At 39.5% G+C, this 15,645-nt stretch overlaps 1 protein-coding gene across 18 annotated transcripts in view; it reads right to left on the reverse strand.

Annotated features, from left to right (window-relative positions):
• Ttll5 (tubulin tyrosine ligase like 5) overlaps positions 1 to 15,645 on the reverse strand; it is a 264,716-nt gene that overhangs the window by 39,217 nt on the left and 209,854 nt on the right. For 14 of the 18 annotated variants that reach the window (XM_074067497.1, XM_074067496.1, XM_074067492.1 and 11 more), the window contains one exon: positions 14,295 to 14,512. The exons of 3 other annotated variants lie outside the window; for them this stretch is intronic. In XM_074067497.1, the coding sequence (XP_073923598.1) occupies positions 14,295 to 14,512 (218 nt within the window). Of the gene's footprint in view, positions 1 to 14,290; positions 14,513 to 15,645 lie in introns of those variants that run through there. One more of the 18 variants, XM_074067508.1, reaches the window with a different exon arrangement.

Raw genomic sequence — 15,645 nt, forward strand, 5'->3', positions numbered from 1 at the left:
CAAAGTAGGGAGAAGAGCATTTTCATGAAGAAAGGGCATATTGAATGATTCTGAGCCAGAAAGAGGCTTAGAATGCCCTGGAACCTTTGAAAAGTAGCAGAATGGAGAGGGGATGGCAATATCCAGGCAGTGTTTGCCAAACTTCCTCGACAGGAATCATCTGGGGTCACTTGTCAGTCATACAGATTTCCGGGCCCTTTCTTGGGAGATACTGATTCAGTGGGACTGGGATAAAGCCTAAGAACTGGGGCTTTTTATGACACTCTAGGGTATTCCATAACCAGTGACAAAGGGGAAGCATTGGCTACTAGGCAGAGAGAAAGTTGGTAAGAGGTGCATACTTGGAGGTGCAGGTACTTTTAGGTGCCTAGTGGTCCCTACACCCAGGAGAGACATGCCCTTGAGATCCCTTACTGATACTTTCCTACCAGCAAACTTCCATTTGGGGCCTTTCTTCCCACCCATTCCACTCTCATTTTGAGGACAGGGAAACTGTAGAGGCAAAAAGAGAGAAAGGAGCAGGGGGCTTTTCCCCTGCCCCACAAGCCTTGCCTTGCCTTGGATAGCTACATCTAAAATGCTTGTGTATTTCATTTTAGCCACTTATAGGCCCACAAACCCTCCCAATGCACCTGTTGGCTGATATTTGCTCTTCCATGTCCAAGTGAAAAAGGAAAAGTCCTAGAGGGCCTAGGATGGGCTCTTTTCTTTGTAGAAAGAGGGCCACTGTGCTGGCTTTAGGAAGGCTGAGTGACACCCCTGTTAGAATAGCCATCATCAGCAACACCACCAACAACAGGTGTTGGCAAGGATGCGGGGAAAAAGGAACCCTCTTACACTGTTGGTGGGAATGTAGACTAGTACAACCACTCTGGAAAAAAATTTGGAGGCTACTTAAAAAGATGGACATCGATCTACCATTTGATCCAGCAATACCACTCTTGGGGATATACCCAAAAGACTGTTACTCCAGAGGCACCTGCACATCCATGTTTATTGTGGCACTATTCACAATAGCCAAGTTATGGAAACAGCCAAGATGCCCCAGCACTGATGAATGGATTAAGAAAATGTGGTATCTATACACAATGGAATTTTATGCAGCCATGAAGAAGAACGAAATGTTATCATTCGCTGGTAAATGGATGGAATTGGAGAACATCATTCTGAGTGAGGTTAGCCTGGCTCAAAAGACCAAAAATCGTATGTTCTCCCTCATATGTGGACATTAGATCAAGGGCAAACACAACAAGTGGATTGGACTATGAGCACATGATAAAAGCGAGAGCACACAAGGGAGGGGTGAGGATAGGTAAGACACCTAAAAAACTAGCTAGCATTTGTTGCCCTTAATGCAGAGAAACTAAAGCAGATACCTTAAAGCAACTGAGGCCAATAGGAAAAGGGGACCAGGAACTAGAGAAAAGGTTAGATCAAAAAGAATTAACCTAGAAGGTAACACCCACGCACAGGAAATCAATGTGAGTCAATGCCCTGTATAGCTATCCTTATCTCAACCAGCAAAACCCCTTGTTCCTTCCTATTATTGCTTATACTCTCTCTACAACAAAATTAGAGATAAGGGCAAAATAGTTTCTGCTGGGTATTGAGGGGTGGGAGCGGGAGGGGGTGGAGTGGGTGGTAAGGGAGGGGGTGGGGGCAGGGGGGAGAAATGAACCAAGCCTTGTATGCACATATGAATAATAAAAGAAAAATGAAAAAAAAAAAAAAGGAAGGCTGAGTGAGGAACAGCCATGAGGCGCAGCTCAGTTTCACAGAGGAAGCCTACATATGATGGTTAAAAATGGGAAGCAGGCAGACTAATTCTTTGGGTCAGTAGAAGAAACAAAGGTAGAGGGTAGGGAGCTGCCCAGTGGGGGTGGTGTAGAAACCCTGGCAGCTTGGATCCAATGAGTCAGGGGTTCTCAAACTCTCTAACCTCCTTCTCCCTGTCCTCTCTGGAGCTCCAACCTACCCATCAGTTTCATGGGCTTTGTTTTGTTCCTCATCCGAGATCTGCTGGCCCTATGGCCCCTGTGCCCAGTTCCACTCATTCTGCCTCCTCCTTCCTTCCATCAACAACCACCACAGGCCTTGGGAGCCAGCACAGAGTCAGAATTTGAATCTAATGATACTTCTGTTTCTTGCAGAGTGTTCTCACTCCTCTTTTGATGAAGAAATGTGTCCACAGCAATCCAAGAGGAAATTCTTGAGTGAATTTTTCCATTGAAACACTGGTGTACAAATAGTTCAGGTTTGTTATAACTGCTTTTGGCATATTATAGGTAAACATGCTTTTGTTGTGAGAGTTCATTTCTTTGGGAAAATGTATCACGATTTCTGGATAACCCACTCTTTTTTTGTTGTTGTTGTTTTGTTTTGGATCAAAGATCTTTTTTGGATAACCCACGCTTAATTGAGAACCTTTGAAACACAGGTTGTCAGGAGTAAGTATGCTAATTTGCACTTGGCCCTGCAATGGCTCTTTGCTGCTTTTCTGGGGATACCTGTTTCTCAGGACATATTTACATAGGAAGGTATTGGTACTTCCTTGGTTGTCTTTAAGGTCGTCACTGTGCTTTCACATAGGGTAACAGGATCTGTCTCATAGGGTTGTTGAGAACTAGATAAGGTGGTGAAGTAAAAGCACAGCCTAGCACAGTAACAAGTGCCATACTAAGGTCTAAACAAATGTTGACTACTATTACTATTGTCATTTTTATTTATGAACATTGATTGCATTCTTTGCATTCACTATAAACTTATCTATATACAGAAATATCAAACTGAATAATATTAGTATAGAATATTAATACTAAACTGGAGAGGAATGACCACATTCTGCCAGGCATGGTGATGTACTCTTGCAATCCCAGCAAATGGATGATAAAGCAGGAGAATCGCAAGTTCAAAGCCAACCTGTGTTAAATAGTGAGACACTGTCTCAAAAAGCCAAAAAGCAAACCAAGCCAAAACAACCCCAAAGAATGACTACATTCAGAACTTGGAAGTTGATAGCAATTTGCTATTAAAATAAAAAAGTAATTAGCTAGCAACCTACAAGGCAGAAAGTTCATCATCAAAGCTACTCTTAAGATCCCTTAGGATCTAATAATATAGATCTCTTAATCTAATATATACATATTTTTTTTCTGTTGGCATCAGAATGAATCTCTGTTCAACTGACACCACATGAAGGTGTCTTGTCTCCAGGGCCCATGTTGTATCAAATATGTATCTTTGAGCATGAGAACAGAAGTGCAAAGGGATGCTCTTCCTGTAAGAAAGGCTCTTGGGAACTAGGATTGACTGGAGGACCAGTGCATCTCCTGCCTTAACCTGAGTAGAAAATGAAACAAAATCACCCACGTTATTGAAATTATAACTGTCCTCCTCCTTGAGTAGGTGAGTATGCCAAGTTAAAATGAGTGTTTGGTACGGCTCTACTACTTGATGTTTTCTTATCATAGAACACATGACATAGGAAGAAAGGGTTAAAAATGAATTAGAAAAGTTGGAGTTATAAAAGTATCAAGAGTTTTATGGGGAGAAGTACTGCAAAGATGAGATAAGAAAGGTGCCATTATCTTTATTATTATATTGTTACAGACATATAAAAGTTAAGAGTTCCACCCAAGGAGAGTGGTAGATGTAAGAATAGTCCTTTGCTCTTCTGGGAAATAGTTCAGGGGTCCTGGGGATGGAAAAGTGTTCGCTATAGTCAAAGGTTGAATGTTACATGCTTACTACAAACCTTAACTGTGGTTTAACCTTTGCTCAAGATTTTTAAAAAACTATGGTCAGACTGCCTATTAACTTAACCATTTAAAAACTGTAATAAGAAATGTGGCCATGTGTCATAGCAACAAAGAATTAAAATTCATTTAATAGCAACATGCTCCTTTCCACTAAGGCAATACTTTCCTAAATACCTAGTTTCCTTAAATATGAAATGCGCACTTCCTAGCCCAGAATTCAATTCACTTGTTGCATGCCTGTCTAATTCCTCTTGCCTTTTCCATTTTTCTGAAGTCTAAGAAAGAGCCAGACACAGGTATTATTCTTGCTCTTTAGAGACAGCTCTTCTGGGTCTTCAAAATTGTTCAATGATGCATTACAAATAATACTCTTTTTACTGCCTGTGCCCATCACTTTGAAAGGTTTCTTCTAGTGAAGCCTCTACTTGGGGAGAAAATAAACCAATCAAACAGCTGCTTAGGACTTACATGGCATCATGGCCACACCATGCAGCCAGCCTACAGAACATGTCAGCCAGGTACAGGAGGGTACGATAAACAACAGCCCTTTTATGTCTTGCCAATGAGGTTCTGATGTGCTTTTCTGGTGGCTCCTTCTCTCCTCTATTTGTTGTTTCCTCTGTTCTTTCTTCTCACTATTATTTGAATCCATGGGAACTATCCTGAAGTGACAGGCTTTCCTTCAAGGTCTGTCTTGTTCACCAAATTGACTGTGGTTTGGTGCTATATTCTTTGGGTTCTTTTCAAGGCTCTCCACATCTCTAATCCAGGAGTACTAGTTTTCTAATTCAATGCTTTGGCAAAAGTTTACTTGGATTCATATAAGCACATCAGAGATGACTGTTCTGTGGAAGGATCCATGAAAGGAAAATGATCAAGATTTTACAGCAAGACAGAGTTGCAAATACTGACTTTGCCAGGGCTGTGACAAAATAGAAATGGTTGCATTTGTGAAGGCCCTGAAAACATGACCCCACACTTGGTCACTTTCACAAAATGCTGGTGATAACCAACTTCTTTCAAATCCCAAGGGAGAGAAAAAATTCCCAAAGTGCAAGGTAGATTAAAGAAATGAATCCCAGCCAGGCATGGTGGTGTATACCTGTAGTCCCAGCTAGGAGGGAGGCAGAGGCAGAAGGATTAAGGATTGAGGTCAGCCCCAGGCAAAATACCATGATAGTCTATCTGAAAAATAACCTAAACCAAAAGGGGTTGGGGTCTTGGCTCAAGTAGAGCACTTGTGGTGATGCCCTGAGTTGAAACCCCAGCAACACACACATACACATATGAGAGAGAGAGAGAGAGAGAGAGACAGACAGACAGAGACAGAGACAAAGGAAATGTGCTCTGATGTTTCTTAGAACATATTTACTCCTAGATTAAACATCTTCCAACTTTCCTTTCTTAGAACATATTTACTCCTACATTAAACATCTTCCAACTTTCCTCCAACTTTCCTACATGCACATAGTTGTAAGTGTGCCTCTTCCTTTTCTCCATCAGTCCAGGGGTTATATATATATTTAAAGATCAGAAGCTAACATGCTCATCCTAAGAAAATAGCAATTAGATCATCATTAGTATTAAGTAGGGTCTGATTCTAAAACCAATTCCAGAAACATTTACTGAAGTTGACTTCTGTGCAGGAGTGGTGGACAGGACTTCATTTTATAGTGTATTGCATATCACCCATTACATTGTCTTTGTCCTTTTTGTCCTGATGATATTGGCCTTTCTCTCTTTTTATTAATTATCATTCCAGAGATGATGGTCTCTATGCTTGTTGTCAATTTCATTCATCCCTTCAATAGGTATTTAATGTGCCAGACATGGTTTGAGGTATGGTTTTCTCAAGTGCCAAAAGTTGTGCAGGTGATTTCTAGTTTTTTTTTTTCTCTTCATTTTCATTAGCTTCCTTTAATTAGCTGTCTTTTGATAGCTTTTAAAATTAAGTAGTTAACTTATTTTCAATTCTTGCCTTTTTACTAAATATATTTATGATTAAAAGTTTACTTTTCAAGGTGTGCCTCAAGTGGAGAGATGTTCTGAGTTCAAACCCCAGTATTGGGAAAAAAAAAGCTTTATTTTTGTATGTAGTTTTGGCCAGTCCACAAATTTGATGTGTAGTACTTTTATAGTCCTTCAGTTCTAAGTATTTTATAGTTTTGACTATGATTACCTCTAAATCATGAGTGATAAGTATTCTATTTTAAAAAATTTCCCAACACATGGACTTCAAAATCAAAAGCTATCTTTAAAATATTTTTAATTGAAGTGCATGATGGGTTAGAGTGTGAGCTGTTTGATACTGGTATTTTGAAATCTATGGAGACTTTGCCTGTTATACAGTATGTGCTGAACAAATGTTTCATGTTTACATGGAAAGAAAGTATATTCTCCCCTGTTCGAGGCAGGAGTTCATGCACAACTATTAGTGCTTTTCAGATTTTAAGTTGTGACTCATATGTGGGTTGTAAAATCAATTTAGGGGCATTAAAAAGAAGAACAGAAAATGGTATTTGGGTCTTGAAGTTTTATTTCCCATATATATATACATACAGATATTTTTATTGGCTTCCATATTAAATGTATTTTTATTATGCACGATGGCCAATAAAGATTCAAAGCTACTTATTAGAGGAAACTGCTAATTCTGCATTTCAAACAGTATTTTCTGTGTGAGTTACCTATCAGTGACTGATAGACGTATATTGAAATAAATTGCTCACTATGATTGATATGGCAATTTCTCCTGATTTTGCCAGCTTTCGACTTATAGTGCTCCTTGCCCAATTTTATCTTACATGATATTAATATTGCTATGCTTATTTTCCATTTTTGGTGGTGGAGCTGGGGTTTGAACCTGTGCTTGTGAGGCAGGTCTCTGCCACTTGAGCCACGCCCCAGGCCTTCTGCTTTACTTTTTTTTTTTTTTTTTGAATAGGGTCTAGTGTTTATGCCTGGGCTGGCCTTGGAATGTGATCTTCCTATTATGCCTCCTGCACAGCTGGGATGACAAGCTCATGACACCATGCTCAGTTTTATTTGTTGAGATGGGGGGTGGGTCACACTAACTTTTTGCCCTGGCTGGCCTTGAACCATAATCCTCCTGAGTAGCTGGGATTACAGGTGTGAGCCACTCACACCTGTCTCCCAAGTTTTCCTTCTGATTAGTATTTCATGGTTCATGTTTTTCTAATTCTTTGTTTTCTACTTTTTTTGTGAGACTTGACTTTATCTCTTTTAAGCAGCCTATAACTGAACTTTAAAAAAATATACTATCTGGTAATTTCTCTTAAAAGACCATAATCTGTTAACATTTATTGTGATTATTCACACATTTGAACTATTTCTGTTGACTTAATTATTGTTTTCTATTTATCATGCTTTCCTTTTGCTCTTTTCTTTTTCTGCCTTCCACTGGACTCACACAGTTTCTGCATTTCCCTTTTCCCCTATGTTGGTTTGAAAGTGAAAGACTGTGTATCAATTATGTAGCATCTTGTTTCTTTTGTCTTAAGCATGTTATAGATCTATTTAAAGATCAATAATTATTTTCATAGTCATTGCCATTTACGGCACTTTCTTAATCTGTCCCACTCTGTTGTTTTTATTATCCAACACTTCTGAGTTCACTTTTCTCCCAATATCCACTAGCTGTTTTAGTAAAGATTCATGCATGGTGTACTTGTAGACTCTGAACATCTCAGATTATTTTTATTTTGCCCTCACTCTTGAATGACAATTTAGCTACATATAAAACTCCAGACTGAAAATCACCTTACTTCAACACTTCGAAGCTGTTAGCTATTGTCTTCTGGTACCTATTATTGCTGAAAAGAAGAATGTTGGTACTTTGTTTCTTTGTACTTAAAGGCAATTTTCTCTTAGGCAGGCTTTAAGACTTCTCTTTATGCTTAATCTTCTGCAGTTTCACTACAATACGTCTGGAGGCACATTTATTTTAGTATATGGAATGAATTTTTTTAGCTAAAGCGCATGCCTCCTTTAATTCTGGAAAATTCTTATTATTGTTTTTTGAAGTATGCTTATGCATATGTTTCTTAGGTCTCTCTTTCGACACTCCTATCAGAGCCACATGTCATGTTCCACAAGATACTCCTATGAGACAAATGATATATATGACTATTCAAAAAGAGTAATTTATCTATAAAGAATGTTCCAGCTATTGATTTTGTCGGAATCTTCTTTAGTATGACATTTATTCATGTGTTTTGGAATTGTGGGTTGCAGGCTTACTTTGAATCAGAATCATTGGCCCTTGTTTCTCTATTTGCTTCCTCTTCCCTGTCTAAGGTTTTACAGTAGCCTGTAACTGTCCCCTTGGCCTTGGTTCAGAGCCAGGCTTTGTAGTGGCATTTTGGGGCCCTGACTTCAGTGATGTTTAGAAATCCAAGCTGGTTCTGAGACATGAACAGTTGTCTTCATGACCCTGTGAGTCCATGGTCTCAAATAAAGGTGAGTCTCAGGCAGTGGCTCCATGCGAGCGTTATCAGGCTCCCATTAGGAGAGATGCTATTATTTTTATTTTAGGGTTTTCAACCTTGGGATGACTGACAGTTGGGGCTGGGTAATTCTTTGTGGTGAAGGAGTTTGTGGTATCCTGGGCTTTGCAGCATGTTCACAAGCATTCTTAGATTGGCATCCCCTAGAAGCCAATCATACCCCTTCCCTGGTTATAACAACCAAAAATGTCTCCAGATATTGTCAAATGTTCCCTGTAGGACAAACTATCCTCACATGAAAATCAGTTTTATGTTCAAGAAATGAACCTGGACTTAGCTTCTCCTTCTGGTGGGGCCCTTTTAGGCCCCAAATGCCACAGGAGTGACCCCTCCTGCCACTGCCTGCTTCTAGAGCAGAGTTCACATTTGGAGCCAAAGGGGTATTTCTCTTGTTTTAAAGTCCAGCTATGCCCTGTTGACTTTTTTCTTTAAAATTGCTATGTATCATTGCTGTGTGTCTGAAGCAGAGAGGGACATGAAAGTATGAACTTAGGGCGCCAACCTGACTGGAAGTCACTAGGTCCAAATCTAATGTTCTCTTTTGCTTGAAACTAAGCCTTCACCTCCCAAAGTCTTTACAGGAAATCAGGATGTGTTTAACTTTGTTGCTAGCTAGAACCAAATCACACTCATGAATACGAACTTACAAACAACAAAAATGTGCTTCCTTTTGCTTAACAGGGAACAACAGCACCAGCAGAAATTAAAACTCCAGCAACTAGCCTATATGGGACACAATATATATCAGGGAAACTTACTGCCTCATTTAATCCTAAGAATAACCCAAGATGCAGGCAATATTTTACATGCAATGAAACAGAAACTTAGAGGTATCTCTAGATAACAGTCAATTAAGTAAAAGTGCCAGGATTCAAATCTAATTTCAAATCCTTGGCTATCAACAATTGTGCTCTGCTGCCTCCCATATGCTACTCTACAGATCATGAATAATGATGAGATAGTTATTATTCAGTGATTCTTGATGCAAAATACCATCACCAGCACCACCCCCACATTCCCCATCAAGTACTCCTCTATCATTCTCTTCCCTACCACTACCACTGCTATGTCCTGAGAACTTACTATAAGCTGCATCAGCGGCTGGGGCTGGGGACTGAACTTATCCTTTTCCTCAGAAATGAATTTCATGAACCAAGGCATTTTATCTGTCTTGCATAGTGTTAGGGCCCCAGCACTGACCTACACAACCAGCACAACTTTTTCTTGGGAGTAGTTGCTAGTACCTATCTCTCTGATTTCACTGTCCATGTCAAACCAAATCCCAAGACCTCCTAATGCCACTACTAAAATCCAAACAATGAGGGTAGTAAAGGAAAGGAACAGAATCTAAGTGGCAGACCTCTTGACTGCTCACCTCTTCCCATATCCAAGCCCTCCCCATAGTTTCTCAGACTGTACTCTGACAGGAAGCCATTATATAAAAAAACTCTTCGATGTTGTTCTTCAAACCAGCCCGTCCTGTGCAGCATCAAACAGGAATCCCCCAATACTTCCAGCATGAGAGTGGCACTAATTCTCTTTTTGAATACTTCTTCGGTCACTTAAGTGGTAAAACTGGTGTGGAAAGGAAGGGAAGTAAATTCCTAAGTGCTTACTGCACTTTTTCCAAAAGCAGTATTTTAGGATGATTAATCTGCATTTGCTGTACAGATGCATTTGAATGGATTGGTAGGGACTTTCAAAATCAGTGTGGTCTGATGGGAAGAGTCTGTGGTTAGCACAGTAAGTGGTATGAGTGCCAGTTTTGGCTCAGCCACTAACTACCTGTGATCTTGCTATACTCCTAGCCTCAAACTATGCCTCTATTCCTTTACCTTCTTGCATGAAAACTTATTTATATTTTAGAAATGCACAATTTCTAGAGAGTCCTATATTTAAGGATGGATATGCTACAGACTCAATCATGTTTCTTCAAACTACACATAATAAGAGACTAAAAGATTAACAGATAATGGTTAATCTATAATATGACAACTTCTATGCTCATACCAAGACTCTTGGACCATTATAACCCCTGACTACTTCTTAGAATTTTCCTACTTTTTTAAAAAAGAATTTTCTCAAGTGTTATAATATGTGAATGTGTATTTTTTAACCTGATGTTTATTTTTAGATTCTTCTGGCATTAATTTTTGAGCAACCTTCATCATATTGCTGAACTCACCAAACGTTTGGGTCATATTCTTGGTGTTTGGTGTTATTGGGCTGCTTAGCTCTTGATGCTTTTCTCCCTCCTAATCCCTAGCAGCCCTTAACAAACACCACTGTCCTGGGTGCTGACACAGAACAGTAGTTACCTTCAATTTCTACTGAGGTCACCCTGATACAGAAGACCAGGGTAAGAAAAGGCAATCCCAGAAAAGCACTGTAGTTCAGTTTCTCCTCTCCTCTCCTCTCTTCTCCTTTCCGTGGTGTTGGTGATCAAACTCAGGACCTCACACATGTCTGTTTTCTTTCTTCAAAGAGAAGTCTCCCAAGTTATAACAGAACTTGCCCAGCAAACTTCAATCTCTTCATGTTTGTTTTTCCGTATTTCCTGCAGAGTATGATTCCAGCTCTGAGAATAAAGGTCACTTACAAGGACGAGACAATTTGGATGCATGTAGTTGTTCACAGGCTGTCATCTCAATGTAACTGACTGCTTGGAAGAGATAGCACAAATAGTTTTGAAAGGAGGATCTGAGGTAGATACTAAACTATGAAGTGTTGCAAATCTTGGAGAGGAAAACCAAGAAAGGCTATTGCACTATGGAAATAATTAAAAGAAAGCGAGCAAGAAAGAAAAGGAGAAAAGAAAAAATTCTAAATCATTCTCTTCACAGAACTTACAAAAGAAGATATATAGAAGAACTATGAGTATTTGAGTTTCAAAACTACAACAAGAACTGCTGGGCCAAGAGGGGATCAGGAAAATGGCTGCAAAGCATCAGGATTAAAAAACAAATGTGCTCATAAAAAGCTTTCAACGGAATTCACAGAAACTAAGCTATTTTGGCTAATTATGCAGCAGGGACAGTGGTTTCTGTTTTATAGATGGAAAAAGGAAACTTTTAGAGGAAAAGTGACTTGAAAATTATCATGAAGAAACAGGACCCCACTGTTCTGATTCTCAACTCCCTTTGCACCAAAATCCACACAACATTCCATCTTTTATATTCTATTGTTCTCCAAACTCTAGGATGTGGAAACTTTGAGGCTCTTGGTAATTGCTTCTCTATCTGTCCAATGCCAACTTCTGTGCTAGAAGAAGTTTGACGTTCAACCCGAAAATACAGGGCTTGGCGTGGTCAAATGCTCATTACAACTTCTCATTAGCTGTGTCTCTTGGGGCAACTATGGCATTCCTGAGTGTGACTCAGTACCGCCAGCTGTAACTGAAGGTTCCTGATTAATTTGAGAACTAAGCCAGAATAAGGCCACCACAGGACCCAAGCAATATAGCAATACATCTCAAAGGAACAAAAAAAAAAGCGAAAATTTCTTGAAATGTTATCTTTGTATTGACCGAATCACATCCAATACTTTAATGCTCTACTTGGACATGATATTTGTTAATTCATTTATTTCTCTTAATGACCCTATTATTATTCCTATTTTAAAATAAACTGAATCGTAGAGATGTTAAGTAAGTTGTTCTCTTGGCTAGGAACAACAACCTCTCTAGAAGAGTGAGAACATATCAACTGATACTCAAGATCTAAATTTCAGGAATTATGAAAAATGTCTCTGAATTAAAAATCACTTCATTGATCCAAATAAAGTATGTGGTTCAGTTCATAGTAACATACCAATGACAGTTTCCCATGGCAATGTAAGGTATTAACGGTGAGAAAACCTGGGTGAGGGGGTATCTGGAAATTCTCTGTACCATCCTTACAACTTGCCTGTGAAGATCTAAAATTAATATAAAATAAAGTTTACTTAAACTATACCTGGATATTTCAGAGGGAGCTTTTCACTGAGTCAGTTCAGATGGAAAACTATTCTATTCCATTTCCTGAAGGTCCGAAGAATATTTGAAAACATCTGTGGGGCCTTCACAACCCCGGATATTTTACGTGTATGTGAGAGAATGCTAAGGTCTCCATTAGGGCTAACTTAGCTTCACACACTTGTGCTAAATTTTAAAGGCAAATTGGAAACTATTTCCTGGAACAATGCCTCACAGAATGCCTTTTGATACTTGGATTATATTTCTTAAAGTCTGAAGAAATCTTTGCCTTTTCTCCCCTTCTGTGCATTTTTGATGCTGAGCTGTTTCCGGTTTTCCCACACTCCTGCCTGTCACAGAGAAGAAACCACAAAAATGCAGCCAAGCAAAGTTTGTCCAAAGAGCTACAATTCGACCTCAGTAGGCTGCCACATTTTCTGCCAGCAGGGAGTTCAGGGCGGCAAGCAATATCTTCAAACAAATGTTCATCCCTGCTGCCCAAGCCCACCTTCTCACCAGCCCACCAGCTGGGTCCCCACCAAGGGTCATCTCAGGGAACTGGCAATGATTGGAGAGCACAAGCAAAGAGCACACTGGCAGATTCAACATTCACTGCCGATTCTCTAATTCTTTGGCTAGCTGTGGGCTTTTCAAGTCTGCAGAGGACAGTGTGGTTTTGCATGCATCTGAGGGTGACTAAGGTGCATCAAGTTCTTGTGTGTGCCAAGCCTTGTTCCATATGCTTTATATATATTAGTTCTGTTCATATTTATCCTCCGACCTAGGAAGTAGGTATTTATTGACCAATTTTTATAAAGCAGAAAACAGAGGCCAAGAGATTACGTCATTTGCCAAGGTGTCAAATGAGCAAACTGTGGAGTCACTGAGGACGTGAGTCCAGGCAGTCTGGCTTTAGGGACGGTCTCTGGGTAGGGATTTGACCCTATTCTTCCAGGGGTGGGAAAACTTACAATTTCCTTGCTACTGGGAGTCAACCGCAAACTGCAGCTTCCTCATGCCCTCTGCTACTGCTCCAGTGAGCTCTGCAGCCACCACAATGCCAACCACTCCTATAACAGTGCTTGGTACTTAGCAGACGCTGAATAAACCTTTGTTGGATAAATGAATGATGGCAGCAATAGGATTAAAACAGCCACAAGGGATTGTTTTCAATTCAAATCCACAATTTGATTAACCCTCCAAGGGGGAAAAAAACAGTAATTTTTCTATGCCCCAGCACTCTTTCTTACAACTAAAACTGAACTCGTGAAGGACAAATGAATGAGAAACCCTAATGAGAGCAAGAGAAATACACAAATCTTTAGGTGTCTGCACAGCAGGAAATGCCTGCCTCCTCTAGACATCTCTGAAAGGTTCTTGGTTTTAAACTGGAAAAAGGCTGCTAGAAGAAACACCCTTTACCAATCTAGCTAAAACAAGCAAGGAAATATCGTTTTTGGTATAAAGTAGGTGGGCCACAAAAGGCACTAGAAATATTGTTTCTACAGTTTGTTGAATAATGTCAATGAAGCTAATTGCCCAAATGAAATCTATGTCTTCCCCATTCAAATGCTTAAAGTTGAACAAATGAATAAGGGACAGAGAGGGTGTTGGATTTTATATGAAATTGAAATGGTCTGATTCTGTACAGTGACCAAGAAAAGATAAATATAGGAAGACTTTTTCATTTCCTTTCTCCAAGTCCACAGTTCAGGACTGTTACTTGGTACACTGTCTGACTATAGCTCCTGCCAGAGCACAGGAGAGCTAGGTAGCAATGACCTTGGACTCTATAGGCAGCTCTCATGACAATCACCTGCAGAACCTAAAAGAGCAATGGCTGCCCTACCCACAGGGTAAAGCCCAGATAGCACAGTTTCATTGCTCTCCAGGTGATTCCAGTTTGTGGCCAGGGCTAAGTCCAAAGTTAGCCTTTGTTCTCCATCAGGTATTCTGGTTTTCAATACAAATGGTCTTGAAGGCTTCATAAAGCCCACTGTTAGTTTAGAATTAATACAACTTTGAGGAAACTGAACAGACAATTAAGAGAAAACTTACTTGGAAGCCCTCTGGGATGTTGCCTTTCTGAGCACTTGTTTGTGATTGGACGGGGGTTTGGGGACCAGGGAGGAGGAAGAACTGGGAGGAGGCACCACTTTTTGTGGCAGAGTGGATGGCTTCTGGCCACCACCGGTGGCACTTGAAATTCTGCAGCCTGCACCATTATTCATTGTCCACAAATTGGAGTTAGGTAATGTCTGGCTGCCAAAGATTGCCTACAAGAAAAAGACAAAAAAATGACTGATGGAGATCACTTTACAATCCATTTGCTGTATGTAACTGTTTGTAATCCTAGAGATAGGCAAAGAGAAAAGAGAAACTATTTAATGTTGTCAGTGCAGGTCTAGATTCACAGAAGAGGAGTCTCTTGAGGCAGAATTGCGATGGTCTTATTAAAAGTACATCAGCCTAGGAGTCAGGGCACCTATATACTATGTGTTGGTCCATATGCATGAGTTAGAAAAGCATTTGCTCTCTCAGTCATAGTTTCCTTCATCATTAAACTCAACAAATGAGTAATGAACATCTCCTTCTTGATGTCAAGTACTAGAAATAGAACCAAACTGACAGGATACTAACCCACTCCAGCACTCTGAATGCTGGAGAAAAGGGAAGCCAGAGTGGCCATGGCACAATGAACAAACAGACTGGAGAGATGAGGGTGAATAGAAACCAGGGGCTAGAAAATGCATGGCCTTGAGGGATATTTTTTAGAATTCTAGCATTAGTAACACTTTGTTGGCCTCAAGATTAATATAAAATTTTATATTTCACAACACTTCAAAGTAAAATTACTACATAGATACAAGTCAGTATATGAATACAAGATCAATAAAAGGGTAATTTTACAGAAGGTAGGTCTATGAATAAACAAAGACCTAAAAACACCACCTAAACATCACAAGTGTCACAGATATCTGCAGGATATGGAAATATACTTCTTTCAAGTAGATGCTTAAAAAATTATTCCAACTTACCTCATCGGAAATAGTTTTTTTTAGTATATGGCACAAACTTTGTTACTAGTTCTTCAATACTAACACTTCTTTCAATATGTGCGCATTATAAAACTTCAACAATGAAGTCATATTAAGATAAAAATAATGTAATTGACAAAATACATATCACTTTTTATTAAAAGCTTATCCTAAAATTGGCTTCTGTATATAAGAAAGACAAAGAGAAATGGGAGGAATGTCATTTCCACATGGCTTACTTGATGGAATGAGATGAGATGCTCTTAGGAAACATTAACCTTTCAGACAGACTTCACCAATATTATTTTGTCCTTTATGAATTTTCTTTTTTTCAGATTTAAAAGATGAATTAGGTAGCTTCAGAAAAATGT

This window comes from Castor canadensis, chromosome 3 (genome assembly GCF_047511655.1).
Source record: "Castor canadensis chromosome 3, mCasCan1.hap1v2, whole genome shotgun sequence".
NCBI classification, from domain to species: Eukaryota; Metazoa; Chordata; class Mammalia; order Rodentia; family Castoridae; genus Castor; species Castor canadensis.